The sequence below is a fragment of the Ammospiza nelsoni genome, chromosome 8, assembly GCF_027579445.1.
Source record: "Ammospiza nelsoni isolate bAmmNel1 chromosome 8, bAmmNel1.pri, whole genome shotgun sequence".
Lineage (NCBI taxonomy): Eukaryota > Metazoa > Chordata > Aves > Passeriformes > Passerellidae > Ammospiza > Ammospiza nelsoni.
In genome coordinates, this window is record NC_080640.1 from 13,634,638 (window position 1) to 13,655,347 (window position 20,710).

Genomic DNA, 20,710 nt, shown 5'->3' on the forward strand with positions numbered 1-20,710 from the left:
CCACAGGGTCACAAAAGACCGTGAAGGGGTGCTCATATCTCTGATCATGGCAAAATAAGCCTACAGTAATAGTTCTTCTAGTGTTGCAATCTCATCCTTTTACAAAATGCTTGTGTTTCTAGGCAGTGTTCAGGGTGCTGCAGTGAATCACTGCCCCAGGCTGCATCAGCTGCCTCATCCAGTTGCTCAGCTGTTTTACCACATAGCTACTAGTAGCTTTTCCTCTGAAAGCTGGGAAAAACTTGCCCTTTTCCAAGGATCCATCAACTCTTCTCTCTGTTCTCATCATAAACCAAATGATTTGGCTGTCCACCCTTAAATGCCACCTCCTACTAACAAAGGTTATCCAAGCCCTGGCTCACACGGCAGCTTCTCATGGCAAGCTGAAGGCACACCTAAAGGATCCAGGCCTCCCTGCCCTCAGGCCCTTCCTGAGGGCCCCTTTTGGGTAGAGCTAAACAGATTATTTTTGACTCCCAGCTCTCCCACCCCCATTTCAAAAGCTACACTCCCTGTACAAATCTTTTCCCACTTGGTGTGAAAAGGCTGCGGCAGCATTCGAAGGCTGAGCCCCCCAGTGCTGTTTTTCCCGATATCACCTCAGCCTCTTTCCTGCCTTTCCCCCTGGGGACAAGGACCCAAGGTGTCCCAGTGGCTCACAGCATCCCTGTGCCACAAGAGGGCACATCAAGCCCTTGGATGTCATTGCCCGAAATAGCAACCAGCCGAGCAGAGCTCAGGGGATAGGATATACCGGGGAAAGTGGGTTAGAGGGGAAAACGTGCTCAGGCCCATTCATACTGCCATACACAGCCCTGGGTGATGGCCAGCAGCCCAAAAGGGTCCCTGGAGAGTCAGAGGCTTTGGAAAGATCAGACTTGCTGCTTACCCACTCCCACAATGGTAATTCCCCCCACAGCCAAAGCCTGTCCTTTTAAGGCTCTGTTTGGTCTCCAGGCAGCTCTTTGCATTGAGCTTTCAGTTCCTGGACCCCAGTCTATAGAATGCTGGACCATTGTGCTGTCCCACATCAGGTCCACTGCTCTCTTGTTCTGCTACTTTTTTACTTACATGACTATTTACTTAATTTTTCCCAGTTTTCAATGATGGATTTTCCAACAGCCAGTAATTGCCATAAGAAAACCTCTTCCCAATCCATACCTACCTCCTCAAGGTGGCAGGAAACCATGTTCCTGTTAGCTCAGCCTTAAATGCCACATCCTAACAAGAGCCACCTGGTCCCAGGCTTGGGTTCACCCAGCAGCATCTGTGGCAAGCTGAAAGCACACCTGGCAGCCTGGCTGCTGAAATGTGACACACTTGATGCAAGAGCTTTTTAGCCTTAACACCTCCAACCTCTGAGCAAGAGAAAAATCTGTATTTACAGGACCACTGACAGCATGGCTAAGCTCAGGGTGCACCCTGTCCCTCATGCAACCTCCCAGAGCACCCATGCACAGCACCCCAAAAAAGATACCAGCCCTCTGCAGAGACCCCTCATTTTTCCTGCCCTCCCATCCCAGGCAGCTGGCAGATGCAAAGACAGAACAGTAGTGTGCATAGCGATTGTGGTTAGATTTTATTGGTTTTTTGTTGGTTTTTCTTTTCTTTTTTTTTTTTTTTTTTTTTTTTTTTTTAACTCATATAATTGTTATAATACAAAATATACAGACTGGAGATGCCAAGCAGGTTGTGGGTCACCATGCCCCGGGGCAGGGGGTCACACCATGCGACCTACAGCGTGAGGGGGGAGGCGGCAGGTGCTCCACATGGCAGCGAACAATGGGTACCCCAGAGAGCTGGGAGGAGGGAGAACAGGGCCAAGAGGTGGAGGGGTAAGGCCCTCCCACCCTTAGGAGAAGGCAAGTGGGAGCTCAGCCCCACAGCAAACCTGGGAACAGGTCTGTGAGATGAACAGTGTGTTGAATGAACCTAAAAAACACATCATGTCTGCGAGATAAATAACATGTCAAACGAGCCTAAAAAAATGTGATATCTGCAAGGGCTGGGACAGGGATGGTCCCCCTGGGAAGCAGCCCCATAGCTTTGGCTCAGAGCCCCAGGGGTTAAATTCTAATGTCTCCAACCCCAGGGCCTCAGCTTGGGTCTGGCCCAGCGTGGGTGCTGATCCCAGACAGCGCAGCTCAGGCCAGCCCAAACCACCCCTGGCCAAGGATACAGAGAGTGGAGCCACAGTCAGGGCTGCCAGGTCTGGGTACATTCCCAGTGCCTGTGAGGGGCTTCTGGAGTTGGCATGGGATCATTAGCCCATGGGCATCACTCTCCCAGCTATGACTTGGAGTGGTACGTGGGCAGGACAGGCCTGTCTGCACACACCCATCTGCAAGGAGCTGGTGGTGACAAAAACACCCAAGGTCCCCATCCCCAAGGTCCCCAGGCAGGCTCTCACACGGCCGTGCTGGAAAAAGGAGAAAAGTCCCCTGCCCCAAGGTGACCCTCCAGCCTGCCAGCAGCATGGCAGTGACTCCTGTCTAACCCCAGCCTCGACTTTGTCCTCCAGGAGCTGCCAGCTCAGCCATGTCACCAGCACAGGGCTATCCTGTGGGGACACCCCTCTGCCTCATTGCTCATTCCCCCATTCCCAGGGCACCAGGTGGGCTGGGATGGGCCAGGGCACAGGAGCAGGGCAAGGTCAGCAGCAAGTGATGCCAGGCTGTGAGCCCTATGGGGCCAGAATGGCCACCAGACACCAGCCCATCTCGCTCTTCCACACGTCCCTGTACCCTGGCTGTCACATCCTCAGGAAGGGTTGGAAAGGGTGTCTCTCCACTGGAGCCTCAAAGTGGATCCCTGGGGTCCCCATGTGCCAGCACCCCAAACCTGAGGGACAGAGGCTGAGGATGCAGCTCTCCCAGCCCTGCATCGTCCATCCTGGGGGGACAAGTGCCACAAGTCACTCGGAGTCCCTTTAGCCTCCACTCTGCCCCTGTCAGGAAGAGCCTCGTATTCTAACCAAGATCCCTGGGATCAGGGGATGCTCCCCATGGCTCACACAGCAATGACCCCCAGGGCTGGTGTGGCTGCCTTCTCCAGGCACGGCCCCTCTGCCCACCCACTGGCCCAGGACAGGGACAGTGCCCAGTGGCTCACAGTGGACACACCAGACATCTTCCCACAGCAAGGCACAGCCAGGGCAGGGGAGGAAGCCGAGGCACTGGCTGTGCCCACTGCAAGACTTTATTGGTTTCTAGACAGCATTGCTGGAGGATTTGGGCTGGAGCTGGGACTGGGGGCTCCTGGGGCTGGGGAGGATCAGGGTAGGCAAGGTGTGGCTGCACAGGGTGGTGTGCACAGGGAAAACCTCTACTGCAGCCTAAGGATGCATCTTTTCCACCGGGATTGGGTGCAGGGAGGTCCATCCAGGTGAAATTCTCATCCTTTGCCTGCCATGCCCATGCTCCAACATCTGGGAGCACCTGCTTGGGATTCCCCGAGGAAAGCAGAGCTGGGCCAGGGGAAAGGGAAGATCTCTGTACCGACTGCATCCCAGGGAAGGAAGGCCCCGTTCCATGGAGGTGTCTGTGCAGCCGGAGTAGGGGAGTCTCAAAGGAAAAGTCAAGAGAGAGAAGAAGGTTCTGGGCCCAGTGTCAGGAGAGCTCATCTGGAGGCAGGTCTAGGCAGGGAGCTAAATCACGCTGTCGAAGAGCTGCATGGATCGCATGATGTTCTCATCCTGTCAGGAGCAGGTGGGAAGCAGGCAAGTTGGGCACAGAACAGCAATCTGGGCAGCTCCCCCAAACCTGGCTTTACCCTCATGGCAGCTCTGGCACATGAGACAAGAGCCCCAGGGATTACAGAGCCCTACTGGGATCCATGGCTCTCCTCATCTGTACAAGGATACTGGCATGGGTACAGTTCCCAAAGGAGAGCTCCAGCCCTGCCCCTGGGAGCCCTGGCTTCACTCCCTCTCTGCAGGAAGGAAGCAGGAGGGACAAAGGTCCCCAAGGAAGAGGGTGGTTACCTAGCTCAGAGAAGAGTTGCTGGTGACTTTACCTTCTGGCAGGACTCCAGGAACTCCTCGATTGTCACCACACCATCCTTATTCCGGTCCATTTTCTGCAGACAAGCACAGCACAGGGAGCATAGCAGGGACAGCCTCAGCCCTAGGGAGAACCTGGTACCCCCTGCCCAGGTCCCACAGGGGCTGGACACAGTGCACCCCTGGCCCCAGGCATGCTCAAGCACCAACAGGACCAGCACAGCCCTGCTTCCTCCCCAGAGTGGGGTGTTTTCTACTGCACCCACTGCAGCTCTGTGCTGGAGCTCTGCTTCCCCAGTGCTCCTGCTTCCTGAGGATGTACCCAGCTCACCTGGAAGAAGTTCTCCACATGCTCCCGGGGTGCTTCCTCCCTCATGGCCGGGTAGGTGTATTTGCCCATCATGTCGTAGATGGACTTCATGATGTCCAGCATTTCCTGATAGGAAGGGGAGCAGGGTTGCAGTGTCAACACAGGGCTCTGCCTCCACCTGGTCCCCAACCCACACCTTTTTCTTGATGCTCCTGAAGGACCTGTGGGGTGCTCAAATGTGTTTCTGCTGGCTCTTTGCACAGTGTGGGGCCATGTGTGCACGTGTATGTGCGACGGAGCCCCAAAGCTGCACACCACTCATCCACCTCCATCCCAGTGTCACACCAATGCTGTCCCTGCCAGGTGCAGACTTGCACTGGCCCCAGGGACCAGTCTGGACCCCCATCCCACCTCTTTGGTGATGCAGCCATCTTTGTTCAGGTCATAGAGGTTGAAGGCCCAGTTCAGGCGATCATCAATGGTGCCCCGCAGGATGGTGGACAGCCCAGACACAAAGTCCTGCAAGGATGGACAAGGCAGGCAAATGGGAGTTAGAGCCACAAAGGGCCTCAGAGACACAGGATACAGCCCTGCTCGATTCTCCTGCAGAGAGGAACTCAGGCCCAAAGCTGATATGCCCTGGGGCTGGGCTGACAAGGCGAAATGTTTGGTATCAAAAAGAGTTGGGGGAGAAAAAATTGCTTAACACTGTACATTTCCCACACTACTCCCTTGGGTCACAGCAACCAAGAGGACAATGTGTTCAGTCTTGTGTGAACAAGACCCAGCCATGGCTGTGTCTGCCAGTCTGGATCCCTACACAACCTTACCCAGAAAATACAGAAAGCCCCTTTTTTTTGCTTTGCATTAGTTTCTGTTGCCTCTGGGAATTTAATAAACTCCACTAGGCCTGCCAACTCTTCATCCATCTGCAATAACACTGCTGACCCCAGTCCATGGTCCCTGGAAGGCTGTGCTCCTTGCCCTACTGCACCCCATCGCCCCCTCCCTGGCCACAGCTCACCTCAAAGCTGACGGAGCCGTCGTGGTCGGTGTCGAAGGCGTTGAAGAGGAAGGTGGCGTAGGTGCTGGAGTCTGCAGGGAGGCAGACAGCATAAGGGGGTGCTGGGTGACCCTCTGCCCTGCAGAGGCACCCATGTGTATGGGGACAGGGATGGGGATGGGCACTCACCTCCTTGAGGGAAGAACTGTGAATAGATCTGCTTGAAGTTTTCTTCATTGACAATGCCACTTGGGCACTCCTGCCAGGGCAAGGTCACAGTGTCACTTCCACATTGCAAAAAGGGCTGAGCACCCCCTAAAAACCTGTGTCTGCCTTGCCTTGCCCTCCAGCCCTATGCACCTGGTGAGGTGGCTAGAAAAGCTGCTTAGAGCATCTCCCTGATTTTTTGGGCTGCACCCCTTGCTAGAGGGGCTCTGAATCCCAGGCACCCAGGAAGGGGCTCTGTGCACCCAAGGAAACAGCACAGGATCAGGTAAGATCAGGCTGTAGCCTCATGTATACTTTAACCCCAAAAACTTTCACAACCCCAAAAACTTTCACACACAAAGCACTACCCCGAGGTGGACATGGCAGCAGAGGGGGGGGGGCTATCAAAGCTGGTCAAGGAGTACTCACATTCTTGAAGCCTCGGTACAGGACCTGCAGCTCTTTGCGGGTGAACTTGGTCTGCTCCTGGAGCTGCTCCAGCCCCTCGGGGCGGTGGCAGACGGTGGAGAGCTCAAACTCATCCTCAATACTGTCTGCAAGGAACCCAGGGGAAGAGAGGGTGGCTGAGGCCAGCACTGTCCTGCCCTATCTTGTCATGCCAGGGGGCAGAGAGACATCTTGCACAGCACACACTGTCCTCTCACACCTGCCCAGGTTGACACATTTTTGGGGTGCTCTGCTCAGCCAGAGCTGGGTCTATGCCAGAAGAGGACACTCAGAGACACCCTGGGTTCAGACCAGGGACTGACATTGGCAACAACCCCCCTCCAGTACAGCCCAGCTTGGGCACAAAAGAGGTGTGAAAACGCCCCAGTGCTGAAACCCTCCCTGCCTGCCCTTCTCCTCCCACCAGCACAGGCATCTGCCCAGTGGAGTTCAGACCCTTGATGTCCTGCAGCACCAGGGCTCACATCCAGCAGGAGAGTTGCCCCTCAGAACCCCCAGCCCCAAATGCCACCCCCGCCCCAGCCTTTCCAGATTCTTTTCTACCCACTGTGCTCCCACCTTCCTTGGCGGCTTCTCTCCATCACCTGCCAAGCTGCACAACCCCTGCCTGCAGCACCAGCACCCCGAGACCCCACTCAGCCAAGGGGGGCACACAGCAGGTACTCCCTCTTCGTGGGACGGCTCAGACCCTGCCCCTCCATACTCACCTTCTCCCGGGGGGATTGGCTTGCACCGTGGAGGTGGGAGAGATCCTGACCGGGGGCTTGGACTCTCCTAGGAGCCAAGCACTCCCAGTACAGGGGGTTAAGGGACTCTGCACTCACTCCCTGCTCAGCCTCTCTCATCACCCCATCACACCTCCATCTGCAGACCAACCCTCAGCTTAGAGAAACAGCTCCCCACCCCTCAGACCAGTGCCGGGAGGGCCCTGCTCCCTGAGCCAGCTCCCAAGCGGTCCTTGCCGCTGTGCATCCCGTGGGAGCTGCTCCAGGGAGACGAGCAGGGAGAAAACCAGCCTGTGAGCAGGTAACGACAGAGGTGGGTGCAGAGCCCATGGGATCGGACCCCTCCGGGGCAGGGCTGATCCTGACAGCCAGGGCAGGGGAGAGGTGGAGGCGTCCCCTTCCCGCAGGCAGGGCCAGGGCGGAGAGCAGGCAGCAGCACCGCCGGGGACACACACACAAAAAGGCAAGAAGAAGCACTTGCTTTCACTGAGCGAGGGGATGGATTTGGGCCGGCAGCAGGGCAGCAGTTTGAGGAATCGCTGCTTCAGCGCTTTTTTAGTTTGGACTGGCGGGTTGCCTGGAAGAAAGAAGGAGTCACCAAGCAGAAGAATTAACACAGCATCAGCCCCCGGTCCCGACGGGCAGCAGGGTTGGGCACCCGGCGCGGGGTGATCTGAGCAAAGGCAGCACATGCAGTGTGAGGCTGGAGGAGCAGGAAGGCAAAACCCAGCCCAGGCTCTGGTCGACCTTCCTGCTCAGTCCCAGGACAAACCCAGCACTGGAGTATCCATCCTGCAGAAGGATGAGGACAACCCTGCTAGGCTACCCACACCCAGCGCTTTTGTACACCCCCATCAAATCAGGGTGCCCTGGAGACTTCCAGGAGCCCAGAGAGTCAGGAAATGGCAGGGCCAGACTCTGTCCTTTAGCCTTGGGGACAATTACCCGCGCCCTGGGGACCCTCTCGAGAGGCTCTGCAGGGAGGCAAGGTAGAATTAAGTCCAAGAAGCAGCCTGTGGCAGACAAGGGCATTGCATCCTCGCTGAGCTCGGGCTGGGTTTGATCCTGCTGGCACCCAAGGGCTGAAGGCAAAGCATGCACCAGACCCCCCATGCAGCCCAGACTGCAGAATGCACCCCCACCCCAGTGCAACACTGGGATCTGAGCCCAGGGAGCTGCTTTGAGACAGCCAGAAGGGGAATGGGGCTTTGTCTTGGCCAGGCTACAGGGCTGGCTGAGGGACTCCCCACGCCAGCCTGGCCCATGGCCACTGCATCCAAGTCACCCTGCATTAACAGTAGGTCCCCTCACTGTACTGACCCCACTGCCACCCCCTGCTCCCCCATTTGGACCCCAGTGGGTTCACCCAGCCCCATCTCTCCCAGCTGGTGTTGCCCCATGGCTGCAGACCCCCTTCCCTCCCTTCCCACAGTGCCTCAAGCCAGCAAACTCAGCGCAGGACTAATGCTGCAGGTGGGGAAAGGAGGAGGAGGAGGAGGGGATGAAGGTCATGCTGGAGTCCTGCCTCTAAGGGGAGGCAGATACCAGCATGGGGACAAATGGGACAAAAGGTGCAAAGTCCCTTTCGGGCTCTGGTTTGTCACTGCTCCAAGCATCCTGTACATCTGCAAGCAGCAGATCACAACACCTACACATCCTGACCTCTGGTTTTGGGGCTGTTTCTCTAGGGGTCTAGCAAATGCTGTCAGAGAAGCCCCTTCTCAGCCTTGTGGGACTAAGCTGAGCCCCAGATGCCAGGAAAATGGTGTTGCATGGTAGCCAGCTCCAAGACAGAGACATGGGTCTGCATCCAGCAGCCACTTCTAGGCGGGCTGGCCCCAAAGTGCCCACAATCAGAACCTGGCACCCTCTGAGCTCACACCAAGGCAGCTCCATCATTCTAGGGGATGGAGAATAGCTCCAGGAGGTCATGGATCCAGCAGGACATCACAAAAAGCCACTCAAAGAGGGCAAATTCTCCCCAGGGATGTGTCATCCCCACCAGGGTGACAGCGAGCTGCAAACCTATAGGGATGAACCAACACCCCCTGGCATTTGTCAGGGGGTGACAGGGGCAAGGGTGAGGACCAGGACCTTGGCACTGATAGAACAGCACAAACTGGCTCCTGTCTGCTCCAGGGTTTGCAGGCAGGTGAGGAAAGAGGACTTTTCTTTCCTGGAAGTGGGTACCAGTTGTACATAAACCATGATTTTGTCCCAGCTACCCTTCCAGGGCCTTAATTTGCAGAGGGAAAGGGAAATTGCACCTTTCAGCCTTCCAAGGATGCTCTGGGGCCAGGTCCCTCCAGCAGAGCTGAGCTGTGGGACAGACCTGACAGGCAGAAGTATCCCCTTTGCTGAGAGGGAAGGGACAGGGTGGGCAGAGCAACACCCAATGCCAGGGTGAGGCACCCAGGAGGGAGCAGGGCAGGAGGGAAACCACACAGCGAGAGAGATGCAACAGAGAGTAAACTGTGGTTGGACTCACAGGGGCAGCAGGTATAGGCACGTGCAGTAGGTCAGGTCGGGTGCAAGTTACACTTTAGTTTGTTATAAAGAAGGAAAAAGAAAAAAATAAAGAACATGGGCGTTTTCTCAAGGAGGAAACCAAAGGGGGCCCAATTCCAGGGTCCCCAGGGCAGGGGGGGAGCACATTCAGCACATGCAGCTTAACAACAGGAGAGGGGTGACCAGGACTGGGGTTTTGCTGTCCTGGCTTTAGTGAACACAAGGGCTCTGCTGAGTAGGACACACCACCCTCCGTCTGTCCCCAGCATCCAAACCACAAGCAAGTCTGGGAGCTGCTCCTTGCTGGGAAACAGCTCTGCCCAAAGATGAGGAGCAGAGCGCAGCCATGTGCTGCCACTCTGGACACAAGGGACACTGCAGCACGAAGCCCTGTCCTTGCCAGCGACAGCTCCTTCTCCACCCTCCTGCAAGGGCCATCCAGCGGCCGGCACAGAGCAGCAGGGGCTGGCAGTGCTTTGTCTGCGGCGGGGCGGCGGCCGCGTTAAGTGGCTTGTCGCTTCCCAGGCATCGCTCTGCAGCTCGGCGGCTTCAAAACACACACACACAAGCCGACACTCCATCCTTGAGTAGCACCAGAAGGGGAAGGGATTTCCCAACCCCGCCTCCATACGCTGTTGAAATGAATCCCAAAGCCTGGCTCTACAGTGGGTAGATTCCTGCCCCCAGCAATGATTGCCATCAGGATGGCCACAGACCACTTTGTATCAAGCCACCAGCAGCTGATGTGTCCTTGGAGGCTGGATCCAGCCAGTGGCACCATGCTGAGGGTTACCCAGTGCTGGGCTGATGCTCCCTTCCCATGGAGGACCCAAGAGGACAAGCAGGAGACAGAGTCAGTCAGGTGCATAACAATGTCCCTGCCTTCCCAGAGAGCCACAGCCACAGTGCCCTTCCAGTGAGAGCTGGGTGGAGAGACCAACCCACCCCTCCCATAGCACCCTCCTGCTAGAATACACCCTCAATAACAAACCAACAGGCAGTGCCAAAACTTCCCCATCATTCTCAGTAACCTGTCAATAAATACATGTTCATAATGGGTGGAAAATGTGCATCCCACAAGATGGGACACTCCCCAGTGTCCCCAGCCCCAGCACCATTCCAGGAGGGGAGCAGAGCACCAGCAGCCCACCAGTCATGCGGCATCACAGCTCCTGCTTGGCCCCGTGGGCAACACTGGGGCAGCTGGCAAGGCAGGAGGAGCTGCTATCCCAGGCTGATCTGAACCCAGCTGCCCCTATAAAACCTGTGGCTGACAATCACCCCCATGCAGGGCTCAGCCACAGCCTCGGGCAGTGCCATCGGCCACAGCTCTCTGGGGGCTGCAATGAGCTCAGCCCGAGGAAGAGTGAGTCTCCCCTGGAGAGGTCAGGATGTGTCCCACCAACAGCAGCTATGCAAATGACCCTCATCAGTCAGCAATGCAGAGCCAAGTGTAGCAAAGGTGCCAGACAGTCATCCATCAGAGGAATGAAATCACAGTTGGCATCTCCCAGGGCCAAAGAGTCCCTGTCCTGGGGGTGGGACAGAGCTGGGAGCAGCAAAGCTGCCAAGCAAGCTGCAGTTTGTGGGACAGCAAAGGCTCAGGACCAGGATATTCTCTGGTGCCAGAGGGAGAAACAGCTGCACAACCCTTATGCTGAGCAGTCCCCAGGGGGGTGCTGGCCATGGGCCAGAACGGGCCACAGAGTCAAGTGGGGCTGGCAGCACTGCTGTTCCCACTGCCATCCCCAGCCTGTGGCAGTGCTCCCAGAGAGCCTGGCTGTGCCCAAAGGAGATGCTACAGAATAATAATTTCTTCAGACCACACCATGCACAAAATGTTGTGAGCAGGGAATGGGACAGGATACACATCCCAAGAGACAGTGGAGCTCAGGGGCTCCCCAAATGGAGCAGACAAAGCTGCAGGACTGGGACAGCATCACCCTGCTGCAAACCCACACACAGGGACACATCCTGCCCCCACCAGCACCTCCTCTGGCAGCAGGAACCAGCACATCCAAACTGCCAGAGGAGCTACCCAAAAAATGCCCCAGTGGAGCAGCAGCTCCTCTTGGCTGCAAGCAATGTGTTCCACAAGAGAGCTGGGGTTCTGCATTTCCATCATCCAGATGCCATCCATACCCTCCACAGTAGCCACAGGGACAAAAAGTGGATGTGCTTCAGCCACACACCGGGCAGCTCAGGGACATCCTCCATCAGAAGGAGGTTGAAAGCACCTCCAGAGCACAGCGCCCTCCTCTTCTCCCCTCTCTCTGCTCTACTATTAGTTGCTCCTCTGATCACTCCTGGCCGCACATCTCCCATTCTGAAATCTGGCTACCCAAGGGGATGTGATCTGCAGTCCTTTCATTTCACAGCATCCCCAGTGCCAGCAAGGATGCAAAGGGGGTGGAGGCAAAAAACCACATTCATGCAAAGTCTATTGGCAGCCCTTGTCTGAGCTGGGACTGTCTGTGGCACCGTCGAGCCAGAGGAAACAAGGCATCAGCACCATGCAGCTCTCTGCACTCCCACCCTCTCCAGGCACAACCAACAGGTGATGTATCCATTGCTCTGACATATTTTGGGTTCCTCTTCTTTGGCCACATCCAGCCCTGTCCTCAGTACCCACTTGCCAATCCAGGAAGCCAACACCCAAAGCATCCTCTTCCTTCTCCAGCTCTGGCACAGCTCCACAGGGAGGGCAAAGGGGCTCTCAGATATTTTCCCATGTTTTCCCCATAGCCACCAATTCCTGCAGCAGTGAGAAAGCTTTGCCCTGCATGGTGCTGCACCTCACATTCATGGCTCTTTTCTCCCAGTTCACAATTATCTCTTCAGCCCCAGCTACCTGCAGTGTTTTCCCCCATCATCTGACAAAGCCCAGCCCTCTGCATCCTATTGTCCTGAGACTCCAATAGCCCAGACAGTCTCCATCCCCCAGCACCCCACATGTCGCTGCACCCCAGTGCCTCAAGACACAGATATCCCCCACCCTGAAGCTCCCAGACATCTTAAATTTCTAGCATCCTGCACCCAACACCACACATTCCAATGTACACAAATATTCCCACCCAATATCCTAACACTCTGAAACACCCCCAGACACCCTCACTTCCCCAGTTCCCAACACCCTTTGCTGGAGTGCTGCCAGAAACCCCAATGCTCCCCCCAGCAAAAAAAAAAAAAAAAAGTAAACCACACTAAGCCTTCAGAAACTCCCCTAAGCACCCTGCAGTCCTTGGAATAGGAGGAGCACCTCCACCACCACATCCCCATCTCCTTGCAACCCCATCCCCATCCCTGTCCCCATCCCACCTCCCCTGGTCAGGTCGATGATGCCCAGAGCATGGAGTATCTTGAGGCTGGAGCAGAGCAGCAGGATGATGCCCACGGTTTGCAGCCCCTGCAGGTCCCAGGGTGCCTCAGCAAGCGCCATCCCCAGACACACAGCCCCAGCCGGCAGCTGCTCTGGCAGCAACAGACCCAGCAACGCAGCAGAGGGGAGGGCAGGGGAGGAGAGACCTGTCTTGGCCCTCCCTCTTCCTGCCCTGGCACCCTCTGGGGTCCCCCGGGGCACTCAGGCTGCAGAGAAGCTGAGCCCAAGGGACTTAGGGGTCAGCTCTCCTGCAGGGCACCCCTGCACTACACAGCCTGGCACAGGAACCTGCAAAGGGGTGCACAATGGGCACCAGTGGGCGCATGGACGTGGAGGAGGCTCAGCCACACTGACTTCCACCCCAACAGCAGCTCGTGGTGGCACTGGAGCTGAGCAGCCTGCAGGGACCCTCGAGTTCATCACACACTACTGGGATACTGCTGTCACCAGCCCGGGGAGCAGCTCCGCCTAGGAAATCCCCTCTGCCCCATCACAAACCACCAAACCTTCCCCCCAACAGTGTCCCCGCCTTGCATGGCACAAGTTCCCTGCCTTGGAGCTCAGCCTTGTCCACTGATCACCTCCACAGACATCTGCAACCCTCATCTCCTCCCTCTTCTTCTGCATCTCTGCACCAGCAAGTCAGTCACAGCCACAGCTGCGGCTGCCAGCCCGGGGTAGGGGTAGGCTGCTTGCTGCTGGAGAGAAATGTACTCCATAGGGTGAAAATGTGCCCCAAAGGGTGTACATGTGCCCCACAGGGTGCTGCCTGGAGGGAGGGCAGCACGTCAGGGACAGCCAGGGTGGGTGTTCCCCACAGCCCACCCAGCGTCCTGCTTGGAGGGCAGCAGGAGAGACTCCAGCCTGGCAGCAGGGGTTATCAGAAAGCGGCTTTCAGCTGTCTGTGCATCTCTCACCTAACAGCTGCTTCTGATGTGGCCACCTCCTGCCCCAGGGCAGGCACCCATGGGGGAATGAGACATTCTCCTGTATCCCTGGCAGGGGATGCTGTAGCCAAGCATGGATGGCACATCTGACATCATGATATCAGCACTCCATGATATCAGCACTGTCATGGACTCCACACTCCCTAGAGCCCAGTCCAGGCCACTTCTCTTCCCACCTGTGCCCAGTCCCGGGGTCTAATCCTGCCCCTCACAGGGGAGAGGTGAAGGACATCCCAATGAGTTCCCACAGCACCCTGCAGCCCAACACAACCTTGTGCTAGAGAGTCACAGCCTCTCCCACTGGACATGAAGGCTTCACCCTCCACCAACAGAGCAGGACTATAAAGAAGGGCAGTCTATTCTAGGCTCCTTTGCTCTCTACATTTCTTGATTTTTCTCACCTCCCTGTGGCCAAGTGATCTCTGGCCCCTCTGTCTGTTGGCTCAGAGCCCATCCCAGGATGGAGTGGGGGCCCTTTCCCATGTCCAGCTGGATCTCCTTTTTCCCCTCTCCAGGCACATCAGCAACAGTAAGAGCAAATCAGGCCAGAGGGAATTGGGAAGGAAGCAATGTGAAAAGTGATTAACACAAGGCCGGAGGGGGAAGAGATTCAACAAGCTAATTAGGTCTGGCTGGGCTGAGCAGGACATGTCACCACGCAGCAGCAGAGGCACAGGGTGCACTACAGGTACTGTGGACCTTGGGGAGCTCAGGGCTGCTGGGAGAGCCAACACTGCCCAGCCCAGAGCCAGTGACAAACCTGCTAGCCTAGGGAAAGGCAAGGGTTAAATCCAGTGCAGATGGGGGAATGTCTGTTGCAGCCCAGCCCAGGGAACCCCAAACTTGCATCTGGAGCTGCATCCAGCTATCCTAGGCTGGATTTCAATGCTCCAAGATCTACTGCCCTGCATCAAGCTCACTCTGACCTCTGGGTCTGTCAGACCCACTAGGCTGGATGACACCCTGAGCCCAGGGACCAAAGCATCACACCCCAAAGGGCCACTCCCTCCTGCAGCCACGACACAGCACTCCTGCCAAAGAGGTTCCTGGAAAGCAGGAGGAACCAGGGCCTGGCACAGGACTTTGCTCTCTCCAGCACCTTGGGGACGCTTCCTTTCTCCCTCATCCTGAGGCAGGCATGAGGAGGGGTCCATTCTGCTCACTGCCACCACCCTCTGCCTGGCACCTTTCAGAGTGGTGCTGGCATCCAGGCATGCTGCTGCTCCCTCCTATTTCTCCCACATTCGGGAAGGGTTTGGCACCCTCCCAGCCCTGCTTCTCTCTCCCTGTCCTGAGCTGTACAGCAGCAGCAGACCCCAGGGAAGGCAGAGGCCAGCACACCCTATGCTGGGGGCTCTCCAAGACACCCCCAGTCCTGCCTGTCCCCCAGCACGTACCCTGAAGAGCCAAGGCAGCAACAGCCCTGGGCGGGCACCAATTATCCTGCCGACAGCAATCTGCCACTTCATTCAATATTAATCTGTGGCTGGGCTACGCGGGTGGCGCTCCCGCCTCCTCCCTCCCGCCATCCCTCCTCCCAGCCGGGACCGATTGCTCTGAGCTGAATTATTGATGCTGCACTTCAAGAGGCAAAATTGATAGTGTTTTTCTCCACCTGCCCCATCCTGAGCGCTCGGCCAAAGCGAGATCTCAGCAGAGGTCTGAGAGCCTCCTGCCTGGGTCTGCCAGGAGATCTTCGGGGCTGGGGACAGCCATGATGGCACTGGGCAGAGGTGGGATGACACAGTCCATCATTGATTATCCAGCTGTAAACAACATCAGTTCCAGCACTGATCACCTTGAAGATCCTGGAGCACAGTGCAATCACGGGGATGCTCCACTGCTGCTGCCAGACAGTGGCTGTGCCCGTGCCACCAAGGCTGTGGCAAGGTCCCGGGGTACAGTGCCAAGCACACAGGACAAGGGGTTGCAGACAGTCAGCACTTCTGTCCAAGCCCTTTTCCAGGGAAGTCCAGCTCCAAATGATGGGGTCCTTGGGGGCCTCATCCAGCTGAGTTTGGGAACCCAGCAAGCCTGGAATTCCCCCAGGATCTCATTGAAGATGCTCCCACTGAACCCTTCCCCCAGACTCAGAGAAGTTGGCTTGGTCCCTTCTGGAGCTGCTCCATTCCCAGCCATCACTGCAGTGGCACAGCACAACCTGGGCAGAGAAAGAGCAGCAGGAAGGGGAGCAGCAGGGAGGGCCTGGGCCAGCAGCTGGAGCAGGGAAGCAATGCCTGCAGCATCGATGGCTCGGAGCAGGGGCAGAGCCCCGTGTCCATTAGCAGACCCAAGCCATTAGTGTTTGGTTTCAGGCTCTTTGCAGTCTCTGGGCTGTCACTGTTGACCCAGCCATGGCTTGTAAACAACCCCTGGAGGGGACACAGTATTCACCAGCCCCAGACACTGCCTGGGACCTTCCCTAGAGAGCAAAATCCTACCTGCTGCCTCTCAAGTCAGAAGGGGCAGCAACCAATGCAAGAGCACCTCACCTCCATCCCAAACCACTGCCGCTCACACACAGGACTCCTTGTACAGTGCCCAGGGCTCAGCTCAACCTCTGCAAACCTCTACCCCTTAAGCAACATTTCCCTCTCCTCTGGGCACCTTCAGGCAATGGGATCCCCAGGGCACCTGGATCCCATCCCCACCCTCACAGCTGGGGCACATCTCCAGCCAAACCAGAGGGAACTGCAGCTCCTCAGCACGGGAATGTGGGTGGAGTGGGACAGGCATGGCCCTGTTCCTTCTGGAGGGGTGACAGGTGACCGGGACAAGGCTGGACACAGGACACCACATTTCCAGCATCCTGCTCTGGCCCATGCTAGGGAAAAGCCACTTGCAGATGGACAAGGAGCGTGCCCCAGGAAACCGAGGAGCCACACAAGACAAGGAGTGGCCCCTGCCTTGTGCAGAGCCCCTCTGCAGGGTTGCTGCAGGGGCTGGGGGCAGCAGGGGCTGGGGGCTCTCTCTCCACTCTTTCCACCACACCTGGGAGCTGCAGAACAGCTGCAATCAGTGCCACCGATTTTGGACCAAAGCTTCCAGCAGCTACACAGGGAAGCAAAAGCACTGGGAAGGGGAAAGCAGGGTCTGAGGGAGGCACCCCCAAATCACCAGGAGGAGGAGGGGGAATCCACCCTGGGCACAGACAGCATGCCCTCCCCTGGCACTCACAAGGCAGGGTGTCTCACAGGTCAGCTCCTGCCTCAGTTTCCCTCCTGGTATGATCCACCTAGGAGTGCTGCTGCTGGAACACAGGGACTTAGCAAGCAGTTAAATAGCAATGAAAACTTCCACCCTTTCCTGTCCTGCAATCAGCTTCACAGGATCAGAGGGAGAGATCCCCCCATCTGTCCCCTCCCTCCCTATCCCCAGGCACAGCCATCCTGTAGGTGCAGCCTTGTGTGCTGCCTGCTTCACTGCTTGTGGAGGGGAGCATTCATCACTACACCCAGCTCGTGTAGCACCCAGTGCTGGAGAAGCACAGTAGATATCTCAGGGCACCACTGGACCGGGAAAACTCTGTCTCCTCCTCACCCTGTGCATGCCCCAATGCCAGGGTCAGGCAGGCTGCAGCATCCTTCAGAGAGGTGTGTGTGGGCATGGGCAGGGGCTGGCAGGGCTGGGGGGGACTCCTCATACAACCATCACCCCGGGAGTCCAGGGAGCATCCAGCAAAGCAAGCCTCGACCTCGCTCCCACCATGAACAAAGCAAAATCCCCTGGGTGGATCCAGACTCTGCCAAGTGCGTCCCGTGCACAGCACTCAGCCCATCCACAGCTGGACAGTTCCCTCTGTGTCCCCCACCCTGCCCAAGGGCCACAGGGAGCCTTGGGGAGAGCCAGGAGCAGGGGCCCAGCATGCACCCATCCTGCCTGAGCCTGGCTGCTGTGCAGACTGGTGCTGAGCACAACACCTCACGTGCAGGGTGAGGTGACCATGGACTCTGGTCACACCTTGCTCCTGTGGAGGTGCTGGAAAACACCCTGGTGCCCCCACACACGGTCACACACAGTCCCAGCCCCAGCATCCCAGCACACATCAAAGTCACCACCATACAGCAGACACCTCACCAGCCCGGTCCCCTCCCTGCATCCCCAGCCACTGGGACAGGCAGGATACTCTGCTCCTTGCATCCTACGCCCCTACAAGCAGCCAGCGGACACCAGGACTCTCTGATGGATGCAGCAGCCTTGGAGCATCCTTGGGGACAGCTCTGGACACCCAGCACCTGCCCCTTGTGTTCCCGGAGGTGACAGCACCACCCACACCCGTTACCTTCCAAGGACACAGGCTCGAAGAGGCCAAATTGCTCCAGCACCTTGACGAAGAGGACCAAGACCACCAGCACTGCAATCATCTCAAGGCCTTCCAGGTTCATGGTGGGGGTGTCTCATGGCCCCTCACCCCTCCACCCCTCCCTACCACAGTCCTGGAGCCCCCTCACCCCAGCACCTCGCATCCCCAGGGACCAGGGCCTGTGTCCCTGGCGGGGTTCGGCTGTCACCCCCTACTCAGGGACAGCTGCCATCAGCCATGGGCGAGCGAGGGGTCAGCACAGGGCTGGGCAGGAGGCTCAGGGAGAGCCAGGCAGAGCAGGGCCGTGCCTGTGAGTGAGAGCGGAGAGAGGCCAGGGGGAGGGAGGCGTGGGGGGTGGCAGGGATGGGGGGGTCGGAGGGGGAAAGAAGGCATGCCCTCCCATTCCAATGACACCACCTCCATCGATTTGCTTAATGCAGTTGCTAAGGAAACGGGCCACAGATATTAAAAGGCACTCAGTTCCCAGGGGGGGACACGGGGAGGGGCAGGACGCTGGGCACTGGCAAAACATCCAGGATGGGGATGACTCAGGTTTGTCCTCTGTGCCCCAGACATGTGTCTGCCCCACGGGGACCAGCTTGGCTAAACACCACAACATCTCCCTCCTGGAAAGTGTCTGGGGCAACAATTCCATCTGCCCCATTGCTGAGCAGGCAGATGGGTCCACCTGTTTTGCTGGGAACACCAAGGGAAGATGGGGAGCAGATCAGGGAGAACAGGCTGGGAGCAGATGCAGGAGTCCTAAGACACTGCCAGACCCCCAAATGGTGCAGCAACAGCAGGAGAGGAGGAGAAGCAGGGGCTAGGGACCCAGCCAAGGTCACAGACAAGCTGGAAACAGAGGGTGAACCTGTGCAACTGTGCCTCGAGCACACATCCACACACAGCCAACGGGGCTAAATGTAGCTCTTTTCTAACAGCATTCCAGCCCCTGCCTGGCTGTTTGATCACAAACACAGGGATCCCTGGGGATCCAGGTACCTGTGGTCACTGCCTATCACCAGGGCCCAGCACCCCTTGGGGTCTTCCCCATCGCTTCCCCCAGGGATGCCACCAGCACTGCCCATCTCCAGGCAGACGATTCCCATATGGCCCATGATGCAAGACCAGCCCTAACTCCAGCACTGGTGTGGTAAGCAGGGACCAGGGCTGCCCCCATGCCATTGCAGCATCCCAACTCACCCCAGGAGCAAGGCCAGCTGCCACAAGTGGGGTTGCCATATGGAGCAGACCCCCGGCAAGAGCTCCCAGCACGGCTGCCTCACCCCAGTCTCCCAGGAACCCCCATCCCCAGCCCAGGAGGCTGAAGGTTTGCCCCTGGCAGGGGGTGGGGAGGGCTGGTGTCTCAGTCCAGGTCACAGCACAGCCTGGCTATCTCATGGCTCCATGCCACAGGGCTTGGCATCGCCTGCCCACCTGGGGCACGCTCCCAAGGCTGCTCTAACACCAGCAGAAGATGCCAGAGATGCATCAGAGGTGTCTTGGGGAAAGAGCTGAAAGCCTTCCCTGGGGAAACATTCCCCAGGCTGGAAGTTTTCAGACCTCACATTTCCTTTTCTTGGAAAGAGCTGAGTTCCAGGCACTGAACCTGGACTTCATGTGTCTGCTTCCCAGTTTTGCCCTCCAGTCAATCCCTCAGAGCTGGGGGGGGCACAGACCTGTTGCACACCTGCAGGAAGTTTCTCACTGATGCCAATTGTGTTTTTAAAGCCACTTTTCCTGCTGAGCCCCAGTTACAGCCCATCCTCTCCTCAAGCCTCCAGCTGCTTCCAGCACCGATGCCTGTCCTGCAAGCCATGAGTCTATTTTTGCAATCTAGTTTTAGCCAGATGTAGAGGGAGAGGAGCCCTTCCAGCCTGATCCAGAGGGTTTAGGGCAGTTTCTCTGCAAAGGGAACCTGCTGAACCCATGTAAATGGACTGTCATTGGCCCCTCATGCCTCTGGCAGCATCATGGGATGCTGGGGCTGAAGCAGTGGCAGGTCAGTCACCAAGTGACAGCTTCTCCACCTGCCTTTGTGCCTCCCCCGTGGCAGCCATCCTCCCCAGCAGAGCAGTGATAATTCTCCCACTGCCTGCCCTGTCAGGATTACACATTTCTGTGCTGGAGCCATTAAAAAAACACTCCATTGTTTGCTGCCAGCATGACACAGAATCCCACCAGGACCAGCACAGGCACCCAGTGCCACACACTGTGCCCAGCTCTCAGCACCCCCAGACTCCCCAGGGTTTCTTGACCAGAGTTTATTCCTTTCAACCAAGGGCAGCTCCAGATGGGCTAGATGAGACCAAGGACCGTCCCTTCACCTCATCAAGGTCCCCAGGGATGTTACTCCACCTGGAGCTGCCCCCAGGATGGAGGAGACGCCTGGGACCACGTGTGGGAGGTCACCACTGGAGCCAGACCCACAGCTGCATGCAAGGGATGCTCAAGAGCATGTGTACCCCACCAGAAGTGTGGGGCAGGGCTTTGCCCCCCATCCCACTGAGGGGCATCACTCCCAGGGGTGCTCCCTGCCCCTGCAGCCAGTCAGCATTTGGCCATGGTGTGGGAAGTGCCCCAAGGCTCTGGCTGAGCTGTGCAGAGAGGGCTCACAGACAGATGGAGCAATGCACACCCCGGGCAGGAGAGGCTCCGCACATCCCCAGACACGTGAGGCCAGTTTCACCCCTCCTGCCCTGCTCCTTGCCTTGGGGTCTCACCCTGCAAACCCCTGGCACTCACATCCCACTGCAATGGGGCTTGGAGAGACCCTTCACTGGGGAAAGTGGGACCCCTGCCACATCCCAGAGCTCCCCAACACACCAGATGAGCACCAAAGATGTGGGTCACACCCAAA

General features: G+C 57.5%; 1 protein-coding gene across 2 annotated transcripts in view; it reads right to left on the reverse strand.

Moving 5' to 3' along the window:
• Window positions 1-1,657: 1,657 nt before the first annotated feature.
• Window positions 1,658-20,710, reverse strand: part of KCNIP2 (potassium voltage-gated channel interacting protein 2) — a 43,604-nt gene continuing 24,551 nt past the window's right edge. The window contains exons 2-9 of one of the 2 annotated variants that reach the window (XM_059476556.1): window positions 7,195-7,290; window positions 5,950-6,074; window positions 5,503-5,572; window positions 5,335-5,405; window positions 4,722-4,829; window positions 4,332-4,436; window positions 4,015-4,077; window positions 1,658-3,694 (exon numbers count right to left, since the gene is read on the reverse strand). In XM_059476556.1, coding sequence (XP_059332539.1) covers window positions 3,647-3,694; window positions 4,015-4,077; window positions 4,332-4,436; window positions 4,722-4,829; window positions 5,335-5,405; window positions 5,503-5,572; window positions 5,950-6,074; window positions 7,195-7,290 — 686 coding nt within the window. In that variant the 3' untranslated portion in view covers window positions 1,658-3,646. The remainder of the gene's footprint in view (window positions 3,695-4,014; window positions 4,078-4,331; window positions 4,437-4,721; window positions 4,830-5,334; window positions 5,406-5,502; window positions 5,573-5,949; window positions 6,075-7,194; window positions 7,291-20,710) is intronic. The other variant, XM_059476557.1, reaches the window with a different exon arrangement.